We start from the raw sequence: 27914 nt of genomic DNA, 5'->3' as shown, positions 1-27914 counted from the left end.
TCCCAGCGATAGCGGCTGTGTTGCGCCTTTAAGAGCCTTCTGTCCTGCTGCCCTCCGGACTAAATCTCCGTCGGTGCTGCGTGAGGGGGAGACATACAGAAAATATCAGCAATGTCCGTCAGCTCTGCTTTCAACGAGGAGAAGGGAGGCTCGTCCAGTGTCGGGGAGCCTGAATATGGTCACGACCCGGCGAGCGGAGGGATTTTCTCCTCCGACTATAAAAGGTACGCAGCCGCCTGACTCCGCTTTTATATGTCATTTCATGGGGGGGATGCTAATGGCGCTGACGTGCTACACACAATTAGCTTTCTTCCTGTTTAAAAAATATATATAAATAAATCATCACACCGAACTTTGCTGTTGGGCCCGTGATTGAAGCAGCGTCTGCTTTCCCTCCGGTGGTGATTCGGTCGCTCAAGCCGCAGAAACGAGCGTTCGCCGCAGGTGCCATACGTTAATAAACGTGCATTGATTGGTGGATAAAATGGCGATGATGGAGGTGTTTATGTTAGCATGTTTGCGGGATGAGATGTGACGGGCCTGTGAGGACCGGAACCAGGCCTCAAAGCTTTTCAGCACCACCCATCCTGGACAGCGGCATCAGCGAGGCTAGCACTGGTTCAGGGACGCTGGTAGAGCAAGTGTTCGGATTACTTAAACTAAGTAAAAGTAGATCTACTGATAACACGTTGGAAAATATTCTGCTAGCAGTAACATATCGAGCCATTATTGCAGAAAAACTGTTTTCCAATTTGTGTAGAGAACTAACTGCTACTCCATTTATTTGTTTAATCTGTGTGTGTAATTGCAACACAAATTATAATCTGCAAGGACTATGGATCTGCAAACCCCGACAAGTATGCAGTATTTCTGAATGTTTCAGGTCGAGATTATAGATTGCAATCCAGATTGAGGATTAGGATATAGATCGAGATATAAACAGCTGTACCTGCATTCCCCCCCATATTTAACCAACTGCTTCTTTACCCAAGATGGATTACCACATATGTAATCATCATAGGTTGAGAACTTTTTAACATATGTTGCAAACAAACAAACAAACAAACAAACACACAAGTAGGCAAACATGGGGATGACATAAACTCTTCAAGTGTCATAGGTGAAGGTAATAACAATGGTGAGAACTTCCACTAACTCAATCACCATTATTGATTATTCAGTTTATTTTTCTTCTTTACAGACATGTTATTACAACAGATTTCACTTGCATCAGTGTTGGAACATCAGCAACAACATCCGAAAAGAAGGGAAAAAAGGGTTGACGGGTAGAAGCCATTGGCTTGTAGATTATATATGGTGTGAAGATTAAATGTTGTCTCCAAGGAGTTAACGTCTTAACCCTTTATTTTTTTGATTGGTAAATTTCTGTTCTTGTATTATTAAATCAAAGCTATGTGTTGTGGTGTGGATTGCGATTAAAAGACAGATACTGTGTATTAAATCTAATGTCTCCTGTGTATTGTAGCGGTTTAAAGAAAGTGGGAAAAAAGAAACTCAAGGCGCACCCTCCCCCAAGTCTAGTTGGAATCTACACAATTTTTTTGTGTATTCTTGCTGACAACCCAGTTCACTAATTAAAATTCTAAAGACACGTTTTCACCATTGAAATAACTGCCCTAGGGGTTCTTCCAATGTTAAAGAAAGTACAGCAAAAATAACAATGGAACCCTAACCCTTTATCCACCGCAAAGTCTAACGTGTTCTTCCTGCCACATGACCAACCATCCCTGCAGGTCTCAGGTAGTTCTGGCGTGGTGCTGCTGACAAACAAAAACAAACTAACTAACTAACAAACAGAGAATGATGAAAACATAACCTCCTTTTTGGACATTTTTATTGAGGGTTTCTGTGATCTGAGAATGCAGTTTGACCTCCCAGTGTTTTGTGTGCCTATATTTATCTGACTTTCCTGTTTTACACCTGGTTGCCAGGTATCAATCTCAGTTTACTGGTATGATATTGCTGTTTATGTCTCTCACTGGTTGTCTCTCGCTACATCGTTTTTCATAAACTGACCCATAAATATGTCACCATATCCCACCAGCAGAGGGAGCTCATTGCTTATGGATGCCTTTTAGCTGCTGAGCCGTGACCTTTGCATGTGGAGGAGGAGATTTGTCTCTGAGGTTCTTTGACAAACATTAGTCATTAGTTTTGCTTGTGCTTAATTTCTGGCTTCATGAGTTAATTCAGGTGCAGGACAAACATTGTTGTCAGGTAGATCTGTGTTTGCAGATGTACATGCCTCCTCACTCAGTGAAGGTAAATCAACCATTTTGTCTGTAAACATGTCAGTGAAAGCGCTTGACTTGACCTCGGCTGTCATCTCCTTGGAAACACAGCAGATGTGAAATGTAGCTTCAGCTCTCGAACCGTGTCAGTCTCTCTTTCTGTTTTTGCTCTGAACCAAAGGCAGACTTCACTCTCCTGTATTTAATTTATTGTAGGTATTTCTTGCACCTCGGAATGAATAACAATCTTGTGTTTCCTTCTTGACAAGATGTCGAGGGTTTCTACAGCGTATTTAATCTTCCAGCCATAAAGAAAAATGTCAGAGCATAATTTTGCACTTCATGTGTGATAAATGTCTTGTCAACTGATGATTCAGTCAGATCTGTGGGCTTTTTTTATGGACGATAACATGAGCCACTTAGGAGCTTCATAGCCACAAACATCATATCTTGTTTTCTTTTTTAATCCAGACAGAAATCAGGGTGTAAACATGATGAATGAGGAAGTCAGGCCAGTGGTTTCCTTTGCTCTCAGTCTTTGTGTGAAGCTAATTCAAGTTACGGCAGGATTAGCGTTTCATCTAGCAGACTGACAAAAATATGTCCATCTGCTCATTGGAACCTCTCCCAGAGAGCAAACTATTTAATTTACACATCTTACATGCATCAGGATCTTAAACATCTTTAAAACTAATGCATAAATGTGGTCACGGTAAGGTATGAATATGAATTATCCAGCTTCAGGAATTGCATACATGGTAGAATTTATTAATTCATGAAAATATTAATATATTCCTTTTGATATCTTCCCTTATTGTAAGCCTCTATCTTTTAAAGAATATGACACCATGGCAGTGCACTCAAAATCAGACATAAATGTTTCAAGGAAAAGAAGAGGAGAAAAAAAAATCTTTTCATCAGCAACATCAGTAGTTTTTATTCAGAAGAACTGAATCTGTGGAGGTTTTAAATCAAGGCTGTGAAGTTTTCTCATTAAATAGATGTCAGTTAAACTAGATTTCTTTACAAAAAAGTGCATTTTTAAAATAAAAAAAACCAAGTCAAATAACTACAAGGAAAACAATCTTCTTAATTTTATATTTCAAGCAGCATCATTTTTTTTAAACCTCAAAAAAACTCTCTGAAACAGGATTGTCACGATCCATTTAAAATGCTGCAGCCCCTGGTTCTATATTTTTGGCAGCATCACAGGTTAAAAAAAAATCTTGGTATTCTTTTACAGATTTCAACAGTTTCATAGGACAGGAAGAACTTGCAGGGATGGTGCTTCAAGGCAGTTATTTTATTTTGAGCCAAAGTGAAATGAGTGGGAGATAGAAAGAGTGAGAGAGAAATGTCCTCATCACGACGCTGCCAAGAAAGCTGAGTCATGTTAGTAGAGGAAGAAAAGGCACCTCACAGGATATTAAAAATGAATAAGACAGGGAAATTTTTCAAACATAATGACCACGGGGAGTGAGTTATATTTAAAAGCATCTGTCAGGCATCAGATCAGGTTTGTTGGCTCGTCAGAGTTCAGAGGATAAAGAAAGCTGCGATGGAGTGAAACGGTTCTGTGAGGAGGTGGCGTAAAGATAACAAACACGGCGAGGTGGTAACGTGGCAAAGGATGAGGAGAGGCTGTGTCATCGTGAGATAGACTCGGAGCGCCGGACGTTATTTCCAGAGAGAGGCTGGTGCAGCGGCAGTAACCACATGAGCAGCGGGAGGAGTCGTGAGAGGAGAGGCTTCACGGCGGATAAAACTCCACGCCCCTTTCTGCCGAGCATCCATTTACTGAGCAGCTGATGTCTGCTGCTTCACTGGATGTGTACAGACTCTTCAGTGACAAAAAAGAAGCCCTACGATGCACTGGAGCTCCGGTGGATTTGGATCACGGCACCCAGGCAGCGGTATATATCAACCTCCGACCTGTCAAGGAGTCTTTCTGCAAGCGCTGGAGCGATTCTGAAGAGCTTTGTTACATCATTCTTGCAGTAAATGTTGGATTTACTTAAGCTCCAAGGGAAGGGCTGTTAAAAACAAAGAGTCTAACAGAAGCAGCTTGCTGTGGTGTGAAAGCTATCAGAGGAGGATCTCGTGAATTTCTCATCCGTCTGATGAACACGAAGGAGGGGCTTTAGAAAACTACGGCCCGTCCACTTTGTCTTCCTGAGATTCTACAGGTTCCTCTTAAGATTTTGGTGTTTCAAACATGACCACCATGCAGAAGCTGCTGCAGCTGCCTGTCAACGCTGTGAACATGGTGAAGACGGTGCAGAGTCAGGTCCAGGGACAGGAGGAGGACAAGAGCCCCGTGTTGACACCCGACGGCGGGCAGCAAACGTGGTACAATGCCCTGCAGCCTGATGAGCTGCGCCACCTTCGATCTGGAGGGACAGGCGGAGGAGGAGGAGGAGGTGGTGGTGGGGACCAAGAAGAGCGAGGACCACTAGAGGAAGGTGGTGGAGGTGGAGGAGTTTTCCAAACTCAACCTTTGCGGTAGGATAATCCTGGAGTGTCCAGGCCTGGTCATCCCAATAATCACTTGTATTTATTGAGCTGCTTTCTTTACTGAGCAGGAGAGACAATAAATACCCAACTGACAGAAGGTTTATTTCATCAGTGGTTTCCAGTCTGAGATGTGGAAAATATTGTTCAGTCAAACTTGATAGCAGATTCCATTTCCTCTGGAAGGCTTTTCTAAAGGCTTACAGCAGAATGTCTGACGTTTGCATCACCAAATGTTTTTGAAGTGCAAAAAAAAAAGATTAACTTTGTGAACCAGATATTCCCCTGATTCATAAACAAGAGTATCTGAGATGTAGTCTGGTAAGGAAATACTTTACCTTTTGTCAAGTGGAGACTTTAAAGTAATCCTCAGGTCTCTGTTCCATCAATATTCAACACGTATCACTGATGGTGGACAGAGTAAAACATGGAGGATCACAGAAATGATGACTTACAGACATGAGGTTGCAAATTTATAGATAAAGCCCTATTTTAACCGCCTGCATCCTGCCTGAAATAGATAAAATGTCTGCTGGACCTCGATTCTATTTATTTTTGATGATGGACCCTCATGCAGATGACATGTTCTGTCATTCTGTGTGGTCAAGGTACTGATCCGTGTACATGTTCATCCATTCATGTAACAGGTAACGGTCACATGCAAACACGAATGTCAGTATTCAACAGTAAATTTTAGATGTCAGGGAAAAACTGGCTTTCAAGCAGTCTTAGCATATCCTGAGTCGAAGTGGCTTCAGAAAATAATTGCTTTGAGACAGATGTAGTTACTGAGCTGTAGTCATACTGCAGCGTTTTATAGGATGAAGTGGATTTCTGGCTTGTTTAAGCAGATATATTTCACATCTTTTACCAAGAGACTAGAAGACATTTAAAGTCTCTGCTAATGGGGTCAGCTTGCATGAAAGTCTCTTCAGCTGCATTGAAATTCAAGCTGCATCTCTGATTCATGCAAATACATTTTCACAACCACTCCTTCTGGGTGTCGTTGCGTTCCTGCTGCCTTTTGGTTCCTGATGATTAAAAGGACATTACATCTGAAGTTATAGCGTTGGGAACTTCCATGGAGACTTTCCAGCTGGAGTCCTGCAGATATCTTGTAACTTGACCGCCGGTGTACGCTGTTGTACCACAGCAGGTTGAATAATTCAGAGCGGTTTGTAAATTCAGCTGTTATTTGGCACGATGGGAAAAAATCCAGAGAAATTAGAGAACCATTGTTGGTTTAGAATGACTGCAGGTCCTTTGGGCATGAGCAGAGACGCGTGAAACCCAGTCAGAGGGTCACTTTTCCTGTTGCTGCTCAATATTTTATGTACGATAATTTACTGACGTGGCATTTAGTATTTGCTGAAATGCATCACGGTCCAGCAGATTGAAATTGTTTTTGTATTGTAGGAAACAAGAGCTGTTTCTTTTTCCTCACATGCGCTTATGTTTATAACAAAAAATTTTTTTTAAAAAGGATGCCGAATGGATGTGAAATGAAAAGATGTGTGGAGATCTCTGCCAATTTATCAGGCAAAACAAAGTGTGGTAAAATGAAGATTTAACTGTCACTTTGCTCTTTAAATATTGATTTAAGGATATCTAATGGTGCAAACAGCTGTGGGCATTACCTGGAGAGATAAAGAGTGAAGGCATAAGAACAAGGTCAGAGCAACTTTATACTGCAGGAAAGTTAGCCTGCAGGAAATAGAAAATGTGCCTCTTTTATTCAATGTTACAGGATCTTTAGTGGTAAATTGTTAATTTAGAGAACATACAATCAACTAAATGTATGAAAGAGGCATGAGACGTTTTAAGGCATGAATACCACATCCTACATATATATACAGTATATCTTTAAAGGTGGTAAGATGGCTGGTAATTATCTTTTAATGTATGACTCAGTGATAGTGTTCTGACTAGTACTGTATTCTATTATGCAAAGTAGTTACAGGATTAATGCACATGAAACTTGGTTTGAGGGTGTTTCTTGGGCTAGACTGAATCCATTAGATGTATATGGTTGGACTTGTACGTTCTTTCAGGTTATAATGAAGCAACTAGTCAGTAAAATATTTTTATTTCTGGAGCTGCAACCCATCATCACCATTTCTGAGGAAATAAACCAGCAGGACCAACAGTTTCTGCTGAGAAACAACATCAGCATCACTCCTCCTCATGTCTTTGCTTTCAGTGCAGTGGGCAAATTATCATTGCATTTTCTCAGAGTTAATTTTTGTTTGCTTTGGACACCACCCCCTATTTGCAGCCAACAAACGAGTGCCATTGTACAGCTCATGTGTAAAAAAGAATCCATTAAAACCAGCATGTTATAGATACTGTCAGCTTTTATTTTACAGTCTCTAATGGATTCGGATTTGGATGCACGAGACAGCGTAGGAACTCCGTTATTCATGCCCTGAGATTATCAACACTTTGTTGCTTGAAGGAGACGAAAGCAGAAACCGTTCTCAGTGTGCAGAAACGCTCAGTCGTGAGAAATCAACTATGTTCTGCAGCTATGTCTCCTGACAGACTGCAGGCCTCCATTCAGCACTGTCACAACCAAAATAGATTAAATATATATAATACATCAGCAGTCTCCCACCCTCGCTGAGGAGAGATGATAAACTTCCAACCACAGTTGGAAAATTGAATATGCCAGACAGTTCATTTACTTACAGCTTGGGATGTATAATGCAACGATTTCTTCCACTAATCCGAGGCCGGTTCATGACTGCAGTGGGCTGAGCTGGGTATGCCAGACATCACTCTCCTCAGTCAGGCTTCCCGAGGCTTTCCCTCACCAGATGAGACACGTGAAATAGAAGTGGAGTCTCCTTATCGTGATCAATGCCGAAGACTACTCAACCACTCCAGTTCGGAATCTTAAAGGGATTCCTAAATATACATTTATTTTATAGGATTAACAGACAAACCGGTTTGTGAATGAGAGCAAAAGCATAATAGTACCCGCCGTGTCACTCTGGTTCCACAGATCAGAACTCTGGGCATTCAGGCCTTCAGGAAGAATTGTCAGATGCAACACAGGCAGTGCAGGAAGGCTGCAAATCACTTTACCGTACTTCATTTTATTGCTTCTTTGGTTGCCATGGAAACTCGAGGGGGAGATGTGCAGCTCTGCATTGATTTAATTGCTCCACCCACCACCAAAAAACTCCACCCCTTAACTTCCACATCTCCAAATGACAAGTGTGGTCCAGGTTTTTTCCTTGTTGTCGCCCATGAATATCAACTCAGACTAAGACGCTTCACAGATGTTAAGACTTTGATGTCTATAAATATCTGTTAAAATCTGTTTCTTAACATAGAGATTAATGGAAAATTCTGATTCACCCTCAAGCAGATTGATTTAACCTATTGGTTTTAATTTACATCAGCATGTTTTTATTCAATAACATTATCATCTGTTTCTTGACAATACAAATACAAGCTTTAATTGTGGTCATGCCTGTGTTCAGAGGCTGTCTATGCGTGTTTATATTGTCAGAGTGGAGGTGTCGGCTTCGATCCACTCAAACACGGATCCTCCTTCACGCTCATGGACTATCTGTTCAAACCAGTTTGTCAGGGCGGGTGGATGAACATGGCTGCGGGGTTTTATGCTGTCAGTGGTGCCGCCTCTGATCACCTAGACCCAACAAATGAATAGCAACCCAATTGTGTGATTTTAACTTTAGCAGCATCAGCACTGGTGTGAAGCTTGACATCAGCAGCGCTTGGTAAAAAGCTAGAAAACATGACCCGGATTATTTAGGTGGATGTCCTTCTTTGCTATTAAGAACCACTAAACTCTTTTTAACTCACACAAAGGAAATGGAATCAATCAATTGATTGAACTTCTCAGTTTTTAGTCCACTTGATGTTTAACTATCAATTTACCTGGGAAATAAAACGATGTGCTTCTATGATTGGGATGGAATCACTGATTGGTACTCATTCTGGGTCAGACCAGAACATTGCAGTTAAATTTTGTATAATTTCTCTGAGCTGTCAACATGTTTTCTGGGATTCATATCACTTTCTACTTATCCCAATTTTACAAGCTGCAGTTTCAGTTGTCTCCATATTTTGCAAACCTGATTTCATGACTTCAAAGAGAAGAGTTTCTGGGTCACACTCCCAGAATTTGATGAGTTTGGAGCGCTGCACTGCACATTCAAAACAGATCTTGTTTCAGATGTCAGTAATAAAATAGAGTATAAGTATTATTGAGCTGTAGTGTAATTTTCATTGTTTTCCTCCATTAGACATGACGACTTGAAGGAGATGCTGGACAGCAACAAAGACTCCCTGAAGCTGGAGGCGATGAAGAGAATCGTGGCTGTGAGTATAAATATTGTTTACTCTTTGAAGTGGGTAGTTAGCGGGACGCTGCTTGTCAACGAGGGACAGAATTTGTTGTACGCTTAACACAACAGGCATCAGTTTGACTCCATCCTGACAACAGCGGTGCAAACTGTGCAGTCTGCTGTTAAACGTCCAGGACTCTTCCTCCTGAAACTCCACACCCATCTCTTCATCGAGAGTCAACAGCATGAAAAGCACATTTTTAAATGTTCTTTCTGATTGAACCTGTCACCTCCTGATTTTTTTTGATATGTGTGTGTGCATTTTCTCTGCAGATGATTGCTCGAGGTAAAAATGCATCAGATCTCTTTCCTGCTGTGGTGAAAAATGTGGCCTGTAAAAACATTGAGGTTTGTATTAAGCTCTGTGTCGTGTTGCATTATGTATTATTTGCTGTTTCCTCATCTTATGTCATGTAAAGTGGTTTGCATTATTTCCATGTTTCCGCACTTCCTTGTTATTTCTGCACAGTCTCATTATATTATATCACATTTACAAAAGCCCACTGGGCTTTATCTGAGCAGAAAAACATTGTACTTATCATTCTGACTGAATATAAGGTACACACCTGAATTGAATGTGTTTCTTCTCCTCTTCCTCCCTGCAGGTGAAGAAGCTGGTCTATGTTTACTTGGTGCGTTATGCCGAGGAGCAGCAGGATCTGGCCCTGCTCTCCATTTCCACATTTCAGCGTGGGCTAAAGGTGCGGTCGATGATAACAAGAGAAAAAAACATTTATCAAAATTTAAAATCAGTCTGCTGTAATGAAAGATTTCCTACTCCAGCGACGCATTGCTCTATCTGAGGCAAATTTAAAGTTTTGCACACTTTGGTCTACACTGAAATATCTCATGGGAAGAGTGTGTAGAAACATTTGTAGCTCTCATTCGATGATTTCTCCTGAGGCTCCACTAGGAACTTGACATTTACACTTTTGGGTGTAATATTGTGACCCGATGACTTGTCATGAATTTGAATTAAATGTTGTATTTCAAAATATCTCTGTAACATTACTCCTTAGAAATACAATGCTAGCATGCTAAGAGATTCACTGGAAACGTTGCTACTTTTATAGTGTCCAGGTTTGTCTTTGTATTAAAACCATGTCACCAGAAACTCGTTTATCAAGAGATATTTTACTCAAGAAATTCTGGTTCTTCACAGGATCCCAACCAGCTGATCAGAGCTAGCGCTCTGCGAGTCCTGTCTAGCATCCGAGTCACCATCATCGTCCCCATCATGATGTTGGCCATCAAAGAAGCGGCTTCCGATATGTCGCCGTACGTCAGGAAGACTGCTGCTCACGCAATCCCTAAGCTCTACAGGTGAGCTCAGCGCTCCGGTGTTACAGGACGACGACTCTGCAATTCCATGTTTGGGGTGTAAAGTCATGAAATGAAGATGATGAAATTAATTCACTGGCTACTTATTAGAATTGCTTGCAAGATAACCGGCAGTTACATAATGTATATTACAGTTTGACCTGAGGCCCTGGTAACAATCATTAAAAGATGCATGAATTATACATTTTTCAGAATTATTATTCACTTTGCAGCCATTCCCCAGTTTGAGAACCACAAGATAAAGATTTTTAAATCTTTACCACTTCTCTTATGTCCTGCTTTGGGTTATTTTTTCTCTCAGTTTGGATCCGGAACAGAAGGACCAGCTGATTGAAGTCATAGAGAAACTCCTCGCTGACAAAACCACGGTAGGTTTTTGCATTGGTTTTTCAGTTGCACTTACATTTTTAACAAATGCAAACACATCTTTCACAAATCGGCACGGCGTCCGATTCATTGGGTCTGTTATCACTTGTTTAACTTCCTCTTGAAATAGAATCAGGCTGCAGAATCCAGTCACCTTTTACCGGTTTATTGTCCAACATAAAAGTAAATCCTCAAAGATACCATATAATCTCCTGACATATGGTGTTAAAGAACATTCTCCTAACACAACCATCTGTCGTGCGATTGAAAATGCGCTGCAGCTGGTGGCGGGCAGCGTTGTCATGGCTTTTGAGGAGGTGTGTCCGGAGCGCATCGACCTGATCCACAAGAACTACAGGAAGTTATGTAACCTGTTGATCGATGTGGAGGAGTGGGGCCAGGTGGTCATCATCAACATGTTGACCCGTTACGCCAGGACCCAGTTCCTCAACCCGAACATCAACGTGAGTATGAAACACTAACAGGAAGCCAGAGCTTTGAAAACAGAACCTCTCATTCATTGATAACTACTGAATGTCATTTCATTACTTGATAAATCTAAGAAATGACAGATTCTTACAAATTATATTAACTATATGATACATGATCTTTAGAGTTTTAAACCATATATCCACTATTAGGGCTGTAAGAAAATACTAATTTGTGTTGTGCTGTTATGTTTGTGAGACTGTTATAGAAGTGTATGCTTCCACCAACAACTGATTTTCCCAGGAAAAGGATTTTGAAAGTGAAGTGTAGAGTTAGGATGTATTTACCGGCATTTCAATTTCACATTATTGTATTAGCTTAATTATCTTCTTCCCTTGTATTGTGACTGTACAGAGGAACAAATTGGAAACATTGCGTCCTTATTTTTCTCTTTGGGCGTTGCCAGCTCGGTGATTTTTTTGTTATCGGTTTTTCAGAACCACCTGTCGACTCCCTTTCTCTGTCGAGCGTCTCTGCTGCTGTGTTGAGGATTGTTGTTGTGGTAATTTGCCTGTGGTGAACAATTGCTGCAGCCATTTTGTCTGGTGCTAATGCTCCTCATACATCACATTAGAGACTTCTTACTGTCAGTAGCTGTTTCCCATTATCTGTTCTTCCCTCCACAACGCTGTTAAAACCTTGCCGTGCCTGCAGGAGTCCCTCCTGGAGGAGGGAAGCGGTGGGGACAAGACCTTCTACGGCTCAGATGAAGACGAGGACGAGGATGAGGAGGAGAAGGAGAAGAAGGTGGAGACTCCTTCCATGGCCAAAAGGAAGCCGTATGTGATGGATCCAGACCACCGGCTGCTGCTGAGGAACACCAAGCCGCTCCTGCAGAGCCGCAACGCAGCTGTGAGACCATGTTTGATAAATGCAGACGCCCTACATGATGGCGTAGCTCTTAAACTCCTCTTGAGTCTGTTGCCATGGTAGAGATCATAATTCTCTCTCCAACGTTATTCCACAGCACTGAGAGTAGCTGAAGTCTTATTAACAAGAATCTGACCACCTGAAGTGTCCCTGAGAGAGAGACAGTTAATCAAAGCTGACCTCTCACTCTGAAAAAGGGACAATTATTTAATCATCACTCTGCATTAGCGCCACAGAGGTCACCCCAGAAGGCCGGTGTTATGAGATGTCAACCCACCGAGCATTATTCAGCATTATTCCACCTCCTTCATGGTGGCTAAAGAGGAACTCTGCCTCTGCGTCTCACATGCAGTTTATTTTCCCCCATTGGATCATCTCATCCATCGATGAGGTCACGTTTTCTCTGGTGTCTCTTGGAAATAAATTTACGTCACACAATCTAATGAAAACTTGATGGGAGGGTCAGAAAAAAGGTAAAGAAGAACCAATGAAATTTGAAAATGGATACCGATGAAAAGGCAATTTTTAAAAATGTAATATTAATATATATTTTTTGACAGTTTGTCAACTGAGCACCATTCAGCTTTGGAGTACAGTACTTATTAATGAAAGAGTTTTTTCCCACCGTCTTTCTCGACGGCAGAACCTTGGCCGGCTCTTTTAATGGTGTTGCTTGTTCGAATTTGGAATCGGGTTTAATTTGCTTAAAAGCAATTGTTGCCTTGGCAGAGGTTTGCACTCTATTGATTGGCCTTCCAGTTAATGAATGGTTGCTTTTTGTCCTGATATGTTTAAAGTTAAATTGTTGTGGGCCTGTTTGAGTACAGTTTGTGCGCCTCCTGGGGGAGCACTGAAGGTAAAAACTAACTAGATATAATTAATCCATTTAAATGTTTTAAATCATCAAACAGAGAATAATTTAACAATTTGAGTTATATTTTTATTATAAAGGGCTCTGTTTTAAAAGGTGCTACATGAATGAAGTTTTTATAAACTGCTTTGCAGTGATTCTTCCAGGGTTTTATTTCATTGTTTAGCTCCCAGGCCCATAACTTGTTTTTATTTCACATAACCTAAAACCTCACTTTTGGAAGCTGTTTACAGCAACAACATCCAGACAGAAAACATTGGTGACTGTCTGGTGAACATATATGAACACAACAATAAGCAGCAGTACTGAAAGTCGGTCCTTTTGATCAATCATATAGCATTTAGTATGGGAATAAATAACAATATACATGCTTTAAACTGAGAGCTGTGAGAGCAAACTAGGATTTGCTTGGTGAATATTTCCAAAATGTTCCACATCTACTCTGGAACATCAGGCAGTGTGAGGGAGTGATGCATCATTAATGGACTGGTGCTTTGGAATGGAGAACAAAGTCTTTAATGTTGCGCCCAGAGGGACGATGAAAAACATGCAAATGTATCTGTGGTGATTTTCTACTGTGTCTTCTCTCCAGGTCGTGATGGCTGTGGCTCAGCTGTATTTCCATCTTGCCCCTAAAGCCGAGGTCGGAGTCATCGCCAAGGCGCTGGTCCGTCTCCTGAGGAGCCACAGGTTGTTTTTATCACACCAGATATTCCATAAATCCTCCAAGCGCCATTTGAGTTATAGCATTTTAGAGAAATGTCAGAGGAACTGCATTTCTACATCTTACTCAAGAAGGGAATAAAAAAAACAAAGTGCTGAAAAATAAAACAACAACTGAGTGCGAGGAGAGAAAGCTATAACGATAGCGAAGCTCAGGAAAGTTGAAAGCTGCGCAATCTGAAAGCAGACAAGTAAGGGTGGTAGAATAAATCTCTACTGCCCCGAAGCAGGAGGCAAAATTAAACAGGGAGTTCAGTGAGACTGAGATAAACATGAAATCGTAAACCATAAGGAGCGATGATGGCACATAACTGGCCTCCTGGCTGCAGCATTCAGCAGCATGTCAGAGTCTTATTTGCCAAGTGCTCTTATTGCTCTGGCTGTGCTGCACCGGGAACATCATTCATCAGCGACCAAACAACGGTCTCTCTGTGGGGACGTGTCATAAATCCAACGTACTGTTTGAAAGGGTTCTTTAGTTCTTTAATTTTACTTTAGAGTCTGGCTTTTCAGCTCCTGATTCAACCACAAGCGTCTGCACCTCGATGTTCAAGAGAGCGTCAGAGTTTAGTGGTTTTATCTGAACACGCTGGGTCACAAGTCCTCACCATTAGTTTTAAACTGATTGCTCTGATCATTCCTAATGATCCCCTTGTGCACAGAGTCAGTAGTCCAGCTCTGTTTCTCTCTGAAGCTTTCCACTTCAGACTAGTGGACTCAAATGCAGACATGGGACACCCTGGAAAGCATTTATGAACCAAAGACAACGTTGAACTCAAACCAAGACAAGCAGGGTGGATAGGTTTTGGGAGTTTAGGAAAAATGGGAATCTTTTTAATTGTTAATATTTTTAAAACACATTTCTGCATCAGTTGTTTGTTTAAAGTTTCAAAATGGGGTGCCTTTTTTTTTTTTTTGCATCACAAACCAAAAATTGATACCAATGTTGGTTAAGAGCAAAGAAAACGACCGGGATGATGATTGTAGCTCATCCTTTTGTTTCCTCCCTTCATTTTAAAGTTCGTGACCACTTGTAATACTCGCCTTGAAAATTAATTAATACACTGACAACTGCCTGTAAAATTATAGTATGTTGCACCACGGTGGTGTTGCTATAGCAACCATTGGCCAGCTTACTTCATTGTTCCTGATGGCAGTGAGAATGCAAAAAAAAACCAAGTTCTCCTGGAAACCACAGAACTATTGGTCCCAAAACACCTGAACAGCTGAAAGAGAGAACGTACAAGAAGTTCTCCGCTGGCCAATCAGGGTCAGTTGAAACTAATGAGAAAAACCATGAAGACGATCAGCAGCGATACATTTTTATGTGGAGATCAGTGGTTTACTCTATTGACTTAGCAAAGTGTCCGGTTGGTTTTATATGATAAAAACTAGAGGATTCACACAATATGTATAGAACGGAAAAATCCAACATCCATTTCAAACAAGGCAGGAGAACAACCTTCCATGGGTTTGAGTCTTTCTGTCTGTCTTTCCTCCAGTGAGGTCCAGTACGTTGTTCTTCAGAACGTGGCGACGATGACGATTAAGAGGAGGGTGAGCCGCGCCTGCTGATATTTTGCCTGTTTGTCTGCAGAGCTATAAAAAGTCTGATATAAGCTACATATTCAAGTTTGTCCTCTTGCTTTATTCTATTTATTTCTCAGGGGATGTTTGAACCGTACCTGAAGAGTTTCTACATCCGCTCTACAGATCCAACCCAGATAAAAGTCCTTAAGGTTCTTTATTTATTCTATTGTTCTTTTCTGTAATGCTAGAGACATATATTAGTGTAATTTACTGTCATACATGGATTTTTGTTTTGGTAATATTCATTTTCACCATTGAGAATAATAAGTAAACGTCACGTAGAACAATCATGATATTATCCTGCTGTAAAGAATGAATTTCCATGAATCAATGTGAAGCTTTTTCTAAGACAGACGTCAATTTGAAGAAAAATGAAAGCTTAATCTGTAAAGAGCAATACAGGACAAAGCAACAGTAAACAGCATGTTTTATTCCTGTTTTTATTACGATTGCATTGTTCTGAATAGTTTCTTTTCAAATACTTAACAGCTGGAGGTTCTCACCAATCTGGCGAATGAGACAAACATCTCCACCATCCTCAGGGAGTTCCAGGTACTGTGAAATAGAACATACCACACTTAATAAAACAGAAAATTTTGTTTCCAGTTATATTTGCAAAAATAGAATTGTGCAGATCCGTACTTGAGCGAGGAAGCATTCTTTTTTCTATTTTACGACAGACATACATTAAAAGCATGGATAAAGACTTTGTGGCTGCCACAATTCAAGCCATCGGCCGCTGTGCAACCAACATTGGGGAAGTGAGAGACACGTGTCTGAACGGCCTGGTGCAGCTGCTGTCCAACCGAGATGGTAAATCTGTGAGACTCTGGATGCTCTTTCATTTCACTTTAAGGCCCTGATCTGATTCAATATTATGCAGATCCAGACTAAAATGCGTTAAAAAGTGGTTTCATTAGACGTCTGCTGCGCTTGTGGTCCTCCGTACTCACACATACTGTATGTGTTACAGAGCTGGTTGTAGCTGAGTCTGTGGTGGTCATCAAGAAGCTGCTGCAGATGCAACCAGAGAAGCACAGCGACATCATCAAGCACATGGCGAAGCTAACAGACAACATCCAGGCGAGTTTCGTTCTCAAGCTGCTGAAGATGTCGGGCTGCAGCAGAGGAAACAAAAGATGCGCTCAACCGTTTCATTCATCTGTTGTTGTTCTCAGGTGCCGATGGCGCGGGCCAGTATCCTGTGGCTGATCGGAGAATACTGCGAACATGTACCTAAGATCGCCCCGGATGTGCTGAGGAAAATGGCCAAGTCGTTCACCAACGAGGAGGATATTGTCAAGTTACAAATCATCAATCTGGCAGCTAAGCTTTATCTCACCAACTCCAAACAGGTGTGAAGGGGAGGATGTTCTATCACTAGCATAAACGAAAAAGCGTTCTTCTTTTTTCTGTCTTTTAATTTATTTCCCATCTTCTCACAGACCAAACTGTTGACCCAGTATGTTCTCAATCTGGCCAAGTATGACCAGAATTATGACATCCGTGATCGGGCGCGCTTCATCCGCCAGCTGATTGTGCCCACTGAGAAGAGTGGAGCTCTCAGCAAGTACGCTAAGAAACTGTTCCTCGCCCTCAAACCTGCCCCGGTCCTCGAGTCTCCATTTAAAGGTACGGTAGCCGGTTAGAAGTTGTGATTTGGAAGCTAATGCGGTTTCACTATGACTATCGATTCACTGCAAGTCAAGCTGACTTCATGGTAGCATTGTACTTCCTGTCTGCATCACCGCAAGGCTCCAAAGCCACCAGATGAAGGGAATTATCACTGAATTCAGAATTTTTTGTTCTGTTTTTTCCAGATCGAGACCACTTCCAGTTGGGCTCATTGTCCCACTTACTGAACGCCAAGGCTGGCGGCTACCAGGAGTTGCCTGACTGGCCTGAAGCCGCCCCTGACCCCTCCGTGCGCAACGTGGAGGTGAAGGAGTCTGTGCGTGCAGTGGGAACAGTAACATACAGAGACGTAGGGGCCCTATTGGTCTCCAGGGGCCCCATCAGCTGGAGGGGAGCGAGATGTGCTCCTGCCCCAGAGCAGTGTCTCAGAGGGGCTTGATGTCATCTGATATAACATGAACTCCAATATAACACCGATTCCTCATTCACTAGCCATCTTTCATCTGCTGACGGCTCATTAGCATAAATAGCTCATGTGTAACATCCATCCTTTTTCGCCTCCATCTGTTTCCCAACGGATGCTGCTGACCTGCTCTCCTCCGTGCAGGAGAACGAGTCATAAAGGAGAAAAGGGGATTATATATTGAAAAAAAAAAAAAAAATCCAATTCACTGTGAAATCAATCTGCAGAATTGACGTTATCTCCCTCTCTGCTGCACCTGCCTCTGTTTCGCAGCAGCTCGCTCGCCCCGTCCAGGTGATTTCTAACAACTGTCTGAGCCAATAGCACATGTGATACCGAAGGGAACCGATTGGGGAGCGAGCAGCAATAAATCAGTCATCTCCACAGCAGCACCCAAATACTGACGCAGAACAGATTTTATATTCTGCATCAGGACTCAGGCCGTTTTGTTTTGGCCTAATTATTTACAGATATTAAATATATTAACCGAAGCTGAACAAACATTTATATCTTTCGATCTTCCCAACAAGAATGAACTCCCTCCTCTTCTTCTCCATCCCATTCTCTCCATGTGCCATCGGTTCATATCCAACAATGTGATTGAAACAAAAACAAACGATCGAAACTTGAGCGTCACTTTATCAGAATCAAGACGATTAAACCCGCTTGATTTGAGATTTTAGGAGTGACCTCAAGGCTTGATTCTGTCATCATGTTTACTGACTCGTTATCATTATAGTTATTTTTCTTTTACTCACAGACTCCATACAGATTTGTGGTTTATTCTGCTGTGACGCAGGTTTCAAGATGAGGCCACAGGTGGACTGAGTTTCATTTTGATTTGACTGGTAGTAAATACGATGCTTCAGGAGTTCATTACATTTCAGCCGACTCTTGATGGTTTCCTTAAAGCTGATCCATCACGATGAAACATTCGGCCCTTTATTGTGTAAACAGTGTGACTTTAGATCATTGATAGTGCAGCTGTGAAAAGATATTCTGATAGCATAGCAAATAACTGTTACTAGACCTGTAATGTCATAACACGGTAATACTTCTCTTACTGTGGTCTGGCAGTAATTGCATGACGTGAGTTTGTTAGGTCATTCTAAGGTCTGGTGAGTCATCCTCAACATCAAATGCAGCTCTAACCCTTTTAAATCTGACCAGACAGTTTCTTAGCTGTGGTTTTTTTTTCCATTGTCTATAAAGCATGCTCTCATTGGTCTATTGCAGCATTGACAACCAAAGCAATATGTTTTCTTAAAGAAATACATAAAAAAAACCCATACAAAATCTGGTTAGTTAGTTAGACTAACATGTCAACTTTTCTATCACTTAGCAGCGCAGCTAGCTTCCAAGGAAAATTAAAGGGCTGGGAGGTTCAGCCCTTCCTGTCTGACAGGCTCTCCTTATGCTCACTATGTGCGTCTCCACAGACAGAGGAGGTCATAACCACCGGCGAGGGGCGGATCGGCCTATTAGGAGACTGGCGAGAGGTGCCTCCTCCTCCTCCTCCTCTTCCTCCTCTTCAGTTTGGGATTGCAGTGGTGTTGATTTTCATGACTGCTCTCAATTTCCTCCTCTCGTCACAATGTAGGAAGTGACGATGTTCCAAGTTGGTGAGATGAGATGAGATGAATGAGTTTTTACTCCTCACCGATGAATCCCTTAGTCACTGCAGATTAACAGGATAAACGTGACGCTGTCCCTCTTTATACAAAAAGACATCTTCTGGCAAACATTGAGTTAATGACACAGAATGAAAGTTGATGCTAAACCATTTAGACAACGCTAACTCAAGTAGAAACAGTTGAAGAGTTGATATCAACGGTACTTTCTCCACCTAAAAACTTATTTAACAGCCTTGACTCGAGGTCCACTCCACCTGTCCCGGAGCTTTCAGCCATATCCCTTCATCTTTATCACCAAAGTCTCTCAGTCGTCAACTGCTGATTTTCAAAATTTCTGTCGTATTTTATCATATTTTATTCTGAGACCTTGTTGAGTTTCTCTCTTCCAAGAACTTCAAGACTTAAGTTTTGAGGAAAGTACAATAAAAGATGACGGAAGGCTGGAACACACAGACCATCGCATGAGTATCTGAATACTGGAGCAGATTTAATTTTACAGAAGATTCCAAGCAGATCAGCAGTAATCTTGTGTAGGAGTGAGGCGTGGACAAGCTAAAGAGATTCTAGTTTGTACATTTAATCCAGCATAGACAAGGAGTCAGATGATATTTAACCCCTACAGCTCACCATGTTGGTGTTTTTGGTTCAGGAGCTTCTCTCCTAATGAAGTCTACTTCTGCCTGTAGCTTCCTGCTATCAGTTTGCGATCAGGTGAATGAATGTAAATTTTAATGGCTGAAAAGAACCGAGTCAGTGGACCTGGAGTGGACATTCTGGACAGCTGAGTCCTCTTCTGCACCTGGTTGGTCTCTGGTTGTGAATGCGTCACAGATGTGGTGTGATCCCCCTCTTGTGTTCCACTCTTCATCAGTCGGTGCTCGTGCAACATCCTGCTTTGTGTCCGATGAGGACTAAACACTAAATGCATTATGTGTTTAAGGGATTATTAAGTGGTGGATGTTAATGTATCTATATAGATATAGATGTACGTTTATATTGGAGTGTTCTGAACATTTCCCTCCATTATATTATGATATTTTGATATATAGTTAAACTGTGATGAAATCCGGGGTTTGTTTTTGTCTCTGTGAAGTAGAACTGTTCTCACACGTCTAGAAAACTTCCTGTGCCTGTTTGTCTTGCTTTCTTGTCCTTTTTCTAAAATCTTTCTCTTCTTTATCTCACCTCCATCCCAATCTTTTTTCGCTTTCCACATCTGCCAGGTTTTTGCACTGCTTGAACGAGTCACAACGTTAACGAGTGTGAGTCAGTTAGTGGCGAAGCGCCCACCTCCTTGAGCCTCAAATCCACACAGCGCCAAAACCCAAGTGCTTTTTAACTCCCCGCTTAACGTAGTTGCTCTCCTCTGCTTAGCTCGGCCGTTACCCGACACACAGCACCCTCTTCCTCGGTCTCTGCCGTTAAAAAAAGTGATTCTTTTGGCAGGATGCGCTGTCCTCTGACACTTTGAGATGCATTAGCAACTTGGAATTTGGATTGGAAATCTCCTTCCATGTTTTAGCTGATGAGTTTTGGCACAAAACGTCTTGCAGTGTGGGAGGACGGTCAGCACTCCTCAAAGACATCACTTCTCTTAATGGAAACTGCCCCCTTTATTATAAGAAAACCATTTCTCCTGCTGGTCATGAAGCCATCACCTGGCGGTAACATTTAAAAACGACCATCTCAGTTGGTTTATTGAATTTGAGGTCAGACCTAAGAGCGGATCTGACGGCTGGCGTCTTTTTGGCAGCGCCGCGCCCAGGCAGAGGCTTTCATGGCCACGCTAGGGTAATCTGCCCACATGTCTGCTTCTATCTGAGACGTCTGTCAGGGAAGCAGAGCTGACGACTTTCTCCTGACAGGTGCCCGAATGGACCAAATGCAGCAGCCGCGAGAAGAGGAAGGAGAAGAAGGTGGAGAAGCCGTTCTACTCTGACTCTGAGGGCGAGTCTGGACCAACGGAGTCAGCTGACAGTGGTAACATTTGGTGGTTGTTAGTCATGTGATTAGTGTCCATCGTAGGTGTGTGTTGTGTTTGCAGTTGTTTCTGAAACCCTGTGGGAATAACTGATATAACCAAGATAACGTCTGGTGTTAAACTTCATGCTGACGGACCTTAATGATTTCATTCTGAGAGTTGGTGAATCAAAAAGGGACAAAACAGATCCAGAAAATTTTAATTGATTAATTCCTTCATGTAGATTCAGATTTTCAGATTTGACTTTTACGATTGACCAATCGTTTCATATCTTGCTCAACCTCCGAACTTTTCCGTCCTTCAGAGTCGGACTCTGCCAGCGGCTCAGAAAGCGGCAGTGGCAGTGAGGAGAGCGGGTCAGGATCAGAGAGCGAAGAGAGTGAGGAAGGCTCCGAGTCTGAGGAAGAGGATGAAGATGAAGACGAAATGGACAAGAAAAAAAAGAAAAAAGAGTTAAAGAAGCCGGTGCAGGAAAGCGAAAGGTAGCCCATGTTTCTGATGATAGAGAACATCCCCTAATGTGATTATTCTGGGTTCCTCTCTAACTTTGCTTTCCTTTCCAGCGAGCAGAGCAGCGAGGAGGAGGACAGGAAGCACAAGAGGAAGAGCAAACCACGCAAGAGCGATTCTGAGTCAGAGTCTGATGAGGAGGAGGAGGAGAGCGAATCTGAAAGCAGCCAATCAGAGTCAGAGGAGTCTGAGTCAGAGACAGAGGTCAGAAAGAAGAAAAAGGTATTGATGAATCATCCACTCAAATGAATGATTAGTGATGTATGAACCAATCACTTCCTGTGTTTCCACTCGGTCAAATTTACTCCACCTATTCATGTTTTCAAGGCAGTGGAATCCAAACCTCCATCAAAGCCTGTCAAGAAAGAGAGCAAGAAAGAGAAGAAAGAAATGTCTCTGCTCGACCTCGACGATTGTGAGTGTCTTCATATCTGAGAGTTTAAAATTAATGACTCTCACATCAGGAAGTCAAACTTTTTGGAACAGGTATTTGCATCAAACTCCTCTGTTTCCACAGTCGAACCCGCTCCTTCTCCTCAAGTCACGCCCGTCAACACCTTCCTGTCCAACAGCCTGGTGACGGACCTGGAGGGACTGTCTTTGTCCGATGCTGTTCTCTCTCCGGCGGTGAGTACTTCCTGTCTCTCCTCATCCTAGTTGTTCTTCACTCCTTCAAAATGTAAATTACAGAAGATAAATCTGTTAGCGTGTGGTAAAAGAGATGCTGTGAAGGAGGCTGTTTGCTAAAACCTAGCTCGCATTTTTACTTTGCATGGTCGGCTGCTTCCAGACCATCGCCCCCTCCAGCGCCCAGAAGAGCCACGAGCTGCTGCACCGGATCACGGGGGAGGGTCTGTCAGTGGAGTACTGCTTCAGCCGACAGCCGTTCAGTCCCGATGCCAACATGGTGGCCGTGCAGATGCAGTTCACCAACAACGCCACCTCTGACACCAAGAACCTGCACATGGAGGACGTGAAGCTCCAGTCTGGGATGAGGGTCAAAGAGTTTCCAGAGATCGGTGAGTCATGGATTCCTAAGATTCAGTTAATCTGAAGGGAGGGGGGGTATGTCTATCTGCTAGCCTGTTGCTGCTGATCTTCTGGTCATCAATCCACGCAGTGGAATCCACAGCTTGTCTTGCTGTAGAGGTGTTTGTGTTCTTGTCGACAGAGCTGCTGCCTGCAGGCGAAACGGCCACAGCAGTGATGGGCATCGATTTCTGTGACTCAACACAAGCAGCAAACTTCCAGCTGTGGTGAGATAGATTCTTGTGATTTAGCTTTTCCTGCGGGCTTCTAGAGAATAATTGAGTGGAATCAATCACAGAACCCACTGAAACTTTTTAAATTGTACCTTCTGTAAATAATTGACTGTCATGATTTGTGCTCCGTCGTTAAGGAAACAAAAGAGTTTTCCCTCCGTCCAGCTTGAGAATCTGTTTCCTTCTGTCGGGTTTCAGCACTCACACCAGGAAGTTCTTCGTCTCAATCCAGCCGCCGGTCGGGGAGCTGATGAGGCCCATCTTCCTGACGGAGAACGAGTTCAAGAAGGAGCAAGGTGAGTTAAATAACGATAACGAGAAATAAAAGAATGCCAATTAATTTAAAAACATGTATTGAAATGAGAAAAGAGAGGCAGCTACGATGTTTGTATTAATTATTACATCATCGCTTGATTGGGATTATTTGAACAAACTCTAATTATTTTCAATAATAATCATAGTTGGCTCAAATAATTGCAGCTGAATGAAAGAGAAATGTCATTTCCATCATTTTTTCACATTGATGTTTGACTGGCGCTCATTGATAGCGTTGTCTGCTGGAGGATTTAGTCAGACATTAGCACCACCGGTGGTTTCTCTCTAAGGGAGTTTAGCATGTCAGTCAACATGTAGAACATGCTTGACTGTTGGGCCTTGGTGGAGATACATGCCCATCTAGATATTTACATGATGTTAATATTATCAGAGTTTGTTTTTGAACATAGATAATAATATTTAGCATGTCATAAATAATCCGCCACAAAGCCGGCTGTTGCTGTTTTCACCCAAAGTTGGACTTGTGTTGCGCTGCAAAGGTTAGTGAGTTGTGAGATATGCTTAGCTCTGAATATTTATTCAAAGTGGTGTCAGAATAAAGTCCTTGAGGGTGTGTAGTCATATTTACACCTCGGTGATGCCGACTATTCAGCTGCTGGTATGTCTGCAGATTCTAAGCATTAACTTCAAATATACCAGGATCCAAACAGAATTTGTTGGATCAGCTAGCGATGCTGCTGACAAGCTCTGAGCGCTAACAAACATAGTGACTCTTTACACATGTGTCATATCCCTCTTCGTACTGTAGATGCACTATTACAGAATCTAGGTAAGTTGGCTTTGTTAGATTGTTCTTCCCATCCATCTGTTTGCCCACCTGCCTTTCAGCTAACATCCACAGAACCCTTCCCCCCTCTCCACTCCCCTCTGCCTCCCTCCTGTAGCGCCTGACTCCCCGTCCTCCCTTCTTGTCTGGGTCAATAACACTTCACTGCATCTGCAGTAGCTGCAGACGATCCTGTACTAACCTGCATCTTAGAGCGGCCGCTAACACTCTGCCACGCCAGGAATGACTGGAAATGTTCCTCCACTGATCCCGTCCCACTTTCTAGCATCATTTAAATACGAGGCAACAACATCAGGCTCAGAGCGGCTCTCGATCATGTGCACCGCCGCTCCTGTTTCTGTGCTCAAGCTGCTGATAATCACTGATCATGCTGACAGTCTGACCTGTTGCATTGTCACAGTGCACTGTTTATCTGGATGGTTTGTTCTCAGTGAAAACCTGGTGAGCACTGACTGTTTGGGATTTGCAGGTCAAAGATCTCAGCTAGTTGTTGTTTTTTTTTTACATTTTAACAAATAACCAAAAAATAATTTGTCAGCAGTTGGTTTGCTAATTGGTAAATTGTTGGTTTATTGCACGTGTTGCATTTTCCCTTTGTTCCAAATCCAAAATTTACATTTATTTGAAATTCACCTGAATGTTTTGATGAAAAAGACCATTTCAAACTACTTGCTTTGCTGACGATGTAGAATTTTACAGTCATATTGAATTTATGTGGCATCAAAGTAATCAGAAAAATCTGTGCTGAGAAAAGTCACATAAACGCTGCTTGAAGAATGAATTTGCTTTTAATATTGTGGAAACACAGAGGATGAAAGTGATATCACGACAATCTGAGGCTTTGGCAGAAGCAGACGGCTGACAGGATGTTTCCAACAGCGTTGGTTCATTGGTTGATCGATCCATTTTTTTCCCCCACTTTGCATCGTTTGTTTGTCAACAGTTCCCTGAATTGAAGTAATGTCCATGAAACTTCGAGAGGGGTTTAGGGTTGGAGGGGGGCGGCTGATGTGAAGGATGATCATCCTTGATGTTCCCTGAGTTCTACTTCAACCGCATCTCTACCACGAAAGCACAATTTAATTTCCAGTCAAACATCTTTTAACCTGCAAATCTCCAAAACCAGCGCTCAGCAGGAAGGAGTGACTTTACAGGAAGTCGCTTCAGACGGACAGAGAAACGAGTTTGATGCAACATTTTCTTAATGTCATTCTACGTTTAAAAGTCAGACGTTAAACTGGGCTTATAGATCGGTCACGTTACATTGAACTGGACTGAGTGACTCGACTGTTCAATGAGAAGCTCCGGCACTTTCAATTCTAGTGATATTTTGCTGAATTGAATATTAAAATGTACAGACATGAGTCATATACTGTATATACTCTATTTGTTCCTCTGTACATATAAAACGCTCTGTAAGCTGAACCCTTGCTGGACTTCATTATATTATTTACTGCTTTGCGTTTGAGAGCATCTTCTGCGCGCCTCAAGTCTGACCGCTGATCTTCTCGCCTGCTCCAGGTCAGCTGATGGGAATGAACGAGATCACCGAGAAGCTAACCCTGGACGCCAAGTGCCGGAACGAGCACGTCATCGTCCAGAGGGTGACCGCCGCCGCCAACCTCAGCCGAGTTCCCTGTGGTTCAGATAAAGAGTGCAGGTGAGCGAGACCAGCGTTGGCGATGTGGACGTTCAGATGTTCTAACGTTTTTGTAGCATCGCTGGCGAGAACGTCAGACGCGATAAGTTTTCCTTGAAGCATAAATTTGTTAATTGAAACCTCCCTTCTTTATTTCTGTGGCTTCGTCTCTATTTCTGATCTTTGCTGCTTTGACCTCAGTCCTCCTGTTCCTCCTCCTCGTCATCCTGTCCACAGGTTTGCAGGCAGAACAGTGACCAGCAGCAGCTTGGTTCTGGTCACCGTGGCGACCAAAGACGAAGGAGCCGCCCAGCTTACGATCAATTGCGAAAAGATGGTGATCGGCACCATGCTGGTGAAAGACATCCTACTGGCTTTGACGCAGTGACACGCCCTGTCCTCCACGCCAACACAACTCGCACGTCGTCTCACCTGTAGCATCGCCTCCGTCTCAAGCTGTGAGGACGTTTCCTGAAGTTTACTTCCTGTTTTAGTTCAAGAGCCCTCGACCGTTAGACGTTACTCCTGTAAAACTGAACGCTACAGTAGATATGTTTGACAATCAGACATGACTGACGTTGGGAAAAAAATCTGTCTGTTTTAGAGTTTATTTTATGTTATTGTCCAAAAATAATTAACTTTTAAAGTCCTTCAAGAATTTGATTGACTAGAGCTTAAACTGAAAATAGAGGTTTTATGTAATGGATTTCTGCTCCAGCCTGGTTTCCACTCCACTGGAGCAGGAACACCTTTCAACAAAACCATTTAGAGTCCAAATGTCACATTTGATCCATAAAAAACATGCAGACGAGAAGAAAAAGGGAACGCAAATCAGACAAGTGAAATACCAGCTGAATCTAAAACACTAGAAAATGAACACGAGCTGAAATGTCTTCTTTCATTGGATGCACAAATGTGTCGCACCAGTCTTATCTTTTAATTAGCTGTTTTTGCTGTCAGAATATTTTAAGATATAATAATGTAGGCAATGGATTCTAGACATAAATGACCCATAAAACAAATACTTCATCCAGCTTTCTGACATTTGTGATTACTGTACTTGAATGCAGCGCAAAAGGCTTGACTGAGACGACCTCTGACTGAATCACTAATTCGGCACAATGGCTGTTGTTAGTCAATAACTCAACACTCCTGAATAGAAAACATAATTCTGATATTTTAGCATTTGGCTAACTGTCACAGTGCACATCATCATCATCATCGCAATAAGAGAGGTATTTAAAAGACATACTGAAGGTGTATGAATGTAATTGTACCCACATGTGTGTGTGTGTGTGTGTTGATGCTGGCAAACATTAACTAGCTGTTTTCAGAAGACCCTGGCTGATACTTGACTGATGTAGAACTTGATTACATCATCATTACATCATTTTTTGTCCAGCAGTATACTGTAATGTATATCTAATTTTGTCTGTGATGATGGAGAGAAGCTATAAAGATGGAATTCATGAAAACACACCCTGGTGTGATTAGGGGTAGTTTTATGTGTACTTTATCTGTACTGATCTGAAGCCAATCTTAAAATAGAAGTGTTTTCTCAAATTAGGCCATAAAAATGATGCGTTTTAGCAGAAATAGAGTTTAGAACCTAAAATTCTTACATAAAATCAGTCACCAAGTACTTAAACATCTTCTGATCATCAATTATAGGCAAATTTTTTTGTCACACTTAAGTATCAGTGATCAATACATTGTTGGGTTTGTATCGTTTGATTTGATCTCATTTCTCAGGCAGCTGTTTTCATGCCTTTTTCTTCTGTGTTCAGGTCAAAGGTCACGTGTCTTCTCTCTCCTTGTATTTTTATACTGAACACATCTGTTTATTTGCTGCAGGAAGATGTAACAGCTGTGTTTTTACCAAAGGAGCCAGAAACGTGAGCAGAAAAGGAGCAAAGAGTAATAAAACATCATTTGACTGTAGAAAAACAAGATGGACAATGAAGCTGTTCTGCTAGTAACTATTACTATTTAAGTGTGTGTGTGCGTGTGTGCGTGTGTGGTTGTGATCCTGAAGTATTCCAAGTTTATTTATTATACAAATAAAGATGACAAAGATGATTTGTGTTGTGGTTTTAGGATGCCGTTCAATGTCAACAACAAAAAAAAGCCTTGTTTTTCTCCCATTTTTCATTAAAACTCTAAAATTAGCTTCGTGTTTAAACCGATGTTAGTGACCTTTTGCACCTGATGGGGGACGTTTTTGTCATTGTTTGACACAGGTGTGAATCATTTTGTATGAACAGGGCACATTGAG

The 27914-nt window shown here is 42.1% G+C and overlaps 1 protein-coding gene and 1 long non-coding RNA gene across 15 annotated transcripts; one reads left to right on the top strand and one right to left on the bottom strand.

Annotated features, from left to right (window-relative positions):
• Positions 1 to 39: 39 nt before the first annotated feature.
• LOC137593787 (AP-3 complex subunit beta-2) lies at positions 40 to 27903 on the top strand. 14 transcript variants are annotated; one of them, XR_011035161.1, is made up of 29 exons: positions 3546 to 4754; positions 9041 to 9116; positions 9416 to 9490; positions 9748 to 9843; positions 10305 to 10465; positions 10785 to 10851; positions 11131 to 11313; positions 11993 to 12190; positions 13672 to 13769; positions 15305 to 15359; positions 15470 to 15541; positions 15882 to 15944; positions 16073 to 16205; positions 16366 to 16475; positions 16571 to 16747; positions 16838 to 17024; positions 17213 to 17343; positions 18930 to 18989; positions 20990 to 21104; positions 21410 to 21587; positions 21669 to 21837; positions 21943 to 22030; positions 22133 to 22242; positions 22406 to 22634; positions 22787 to 22871; positions 23076 to 23173; positions 25522 to 25660; positions 25841 to 26097; positions 27494 to 27903. XR_011035161.1 is itself a non-coding variant. In XM_068312791.1 (28 exons), exons 1-28 carry the CDS (start codon positions 112 to 114, stop codon positions 26025 to 26027), a joined length of 3432 nt encoding a protein of 1143 aa, XP_068168892.1. In that variant the 5' UTR covers positions 40 to 111; the 3' UTR covers positions 26028 to 27903. The 14 variants fall into 14 exon arrangements, 13 of the variants coding, with proteins under 13 accessions (XP_068168892.1, XP_068168897.1, XP_068168891.1 ...); XM_068312791.1 differs by lacking the exons at positions 3546 to 4754; positions 18930 to 18989 and adding exons at positions 40 to 224; positions 20348 to 20386 and having other exon boundaries at positions 25841 to 27903; XM_068312796.1 differs by lacking the exon at positions 3546 to 4754 and adding an exon at positions 40 to 224 and having other exon boundaries at positions 25877 to 27903.
• LOC137593792 (uncharacterized) lies at positions 7172 to 9823 on the bottom strand. Its single transcript, XR_011035162.1, has 3 exons — positions 9709 to 9823; positions 7452 to 7670; positions 7172 to 7325 (listed from the first exon to the last, which is right to left on the bottom strand). It is a non-coding gene; the product is annotated as an uncharacterized lncRNA (long non-coding RNA).
• Positions 27904 to 27914: the final 11 nt, after the last annotated feature.

Source organism: Antennarius striatus, chromosome 4 (genome assembly GCF_040054535.1).
Source record: "Antennarius striatus isolate MH-2024 chromosome 4, ASM4005453v1, whole genome shotgun sequence".
NCBI lineage: Eukaryota > Metazoa > Chordata > Actinopteri > Lophiiformes > Antennariidae > Antennarius > Antennarius striatus.
This window is presented reverse-complemented; position numbering and strand designations above follow the sequence as displayed.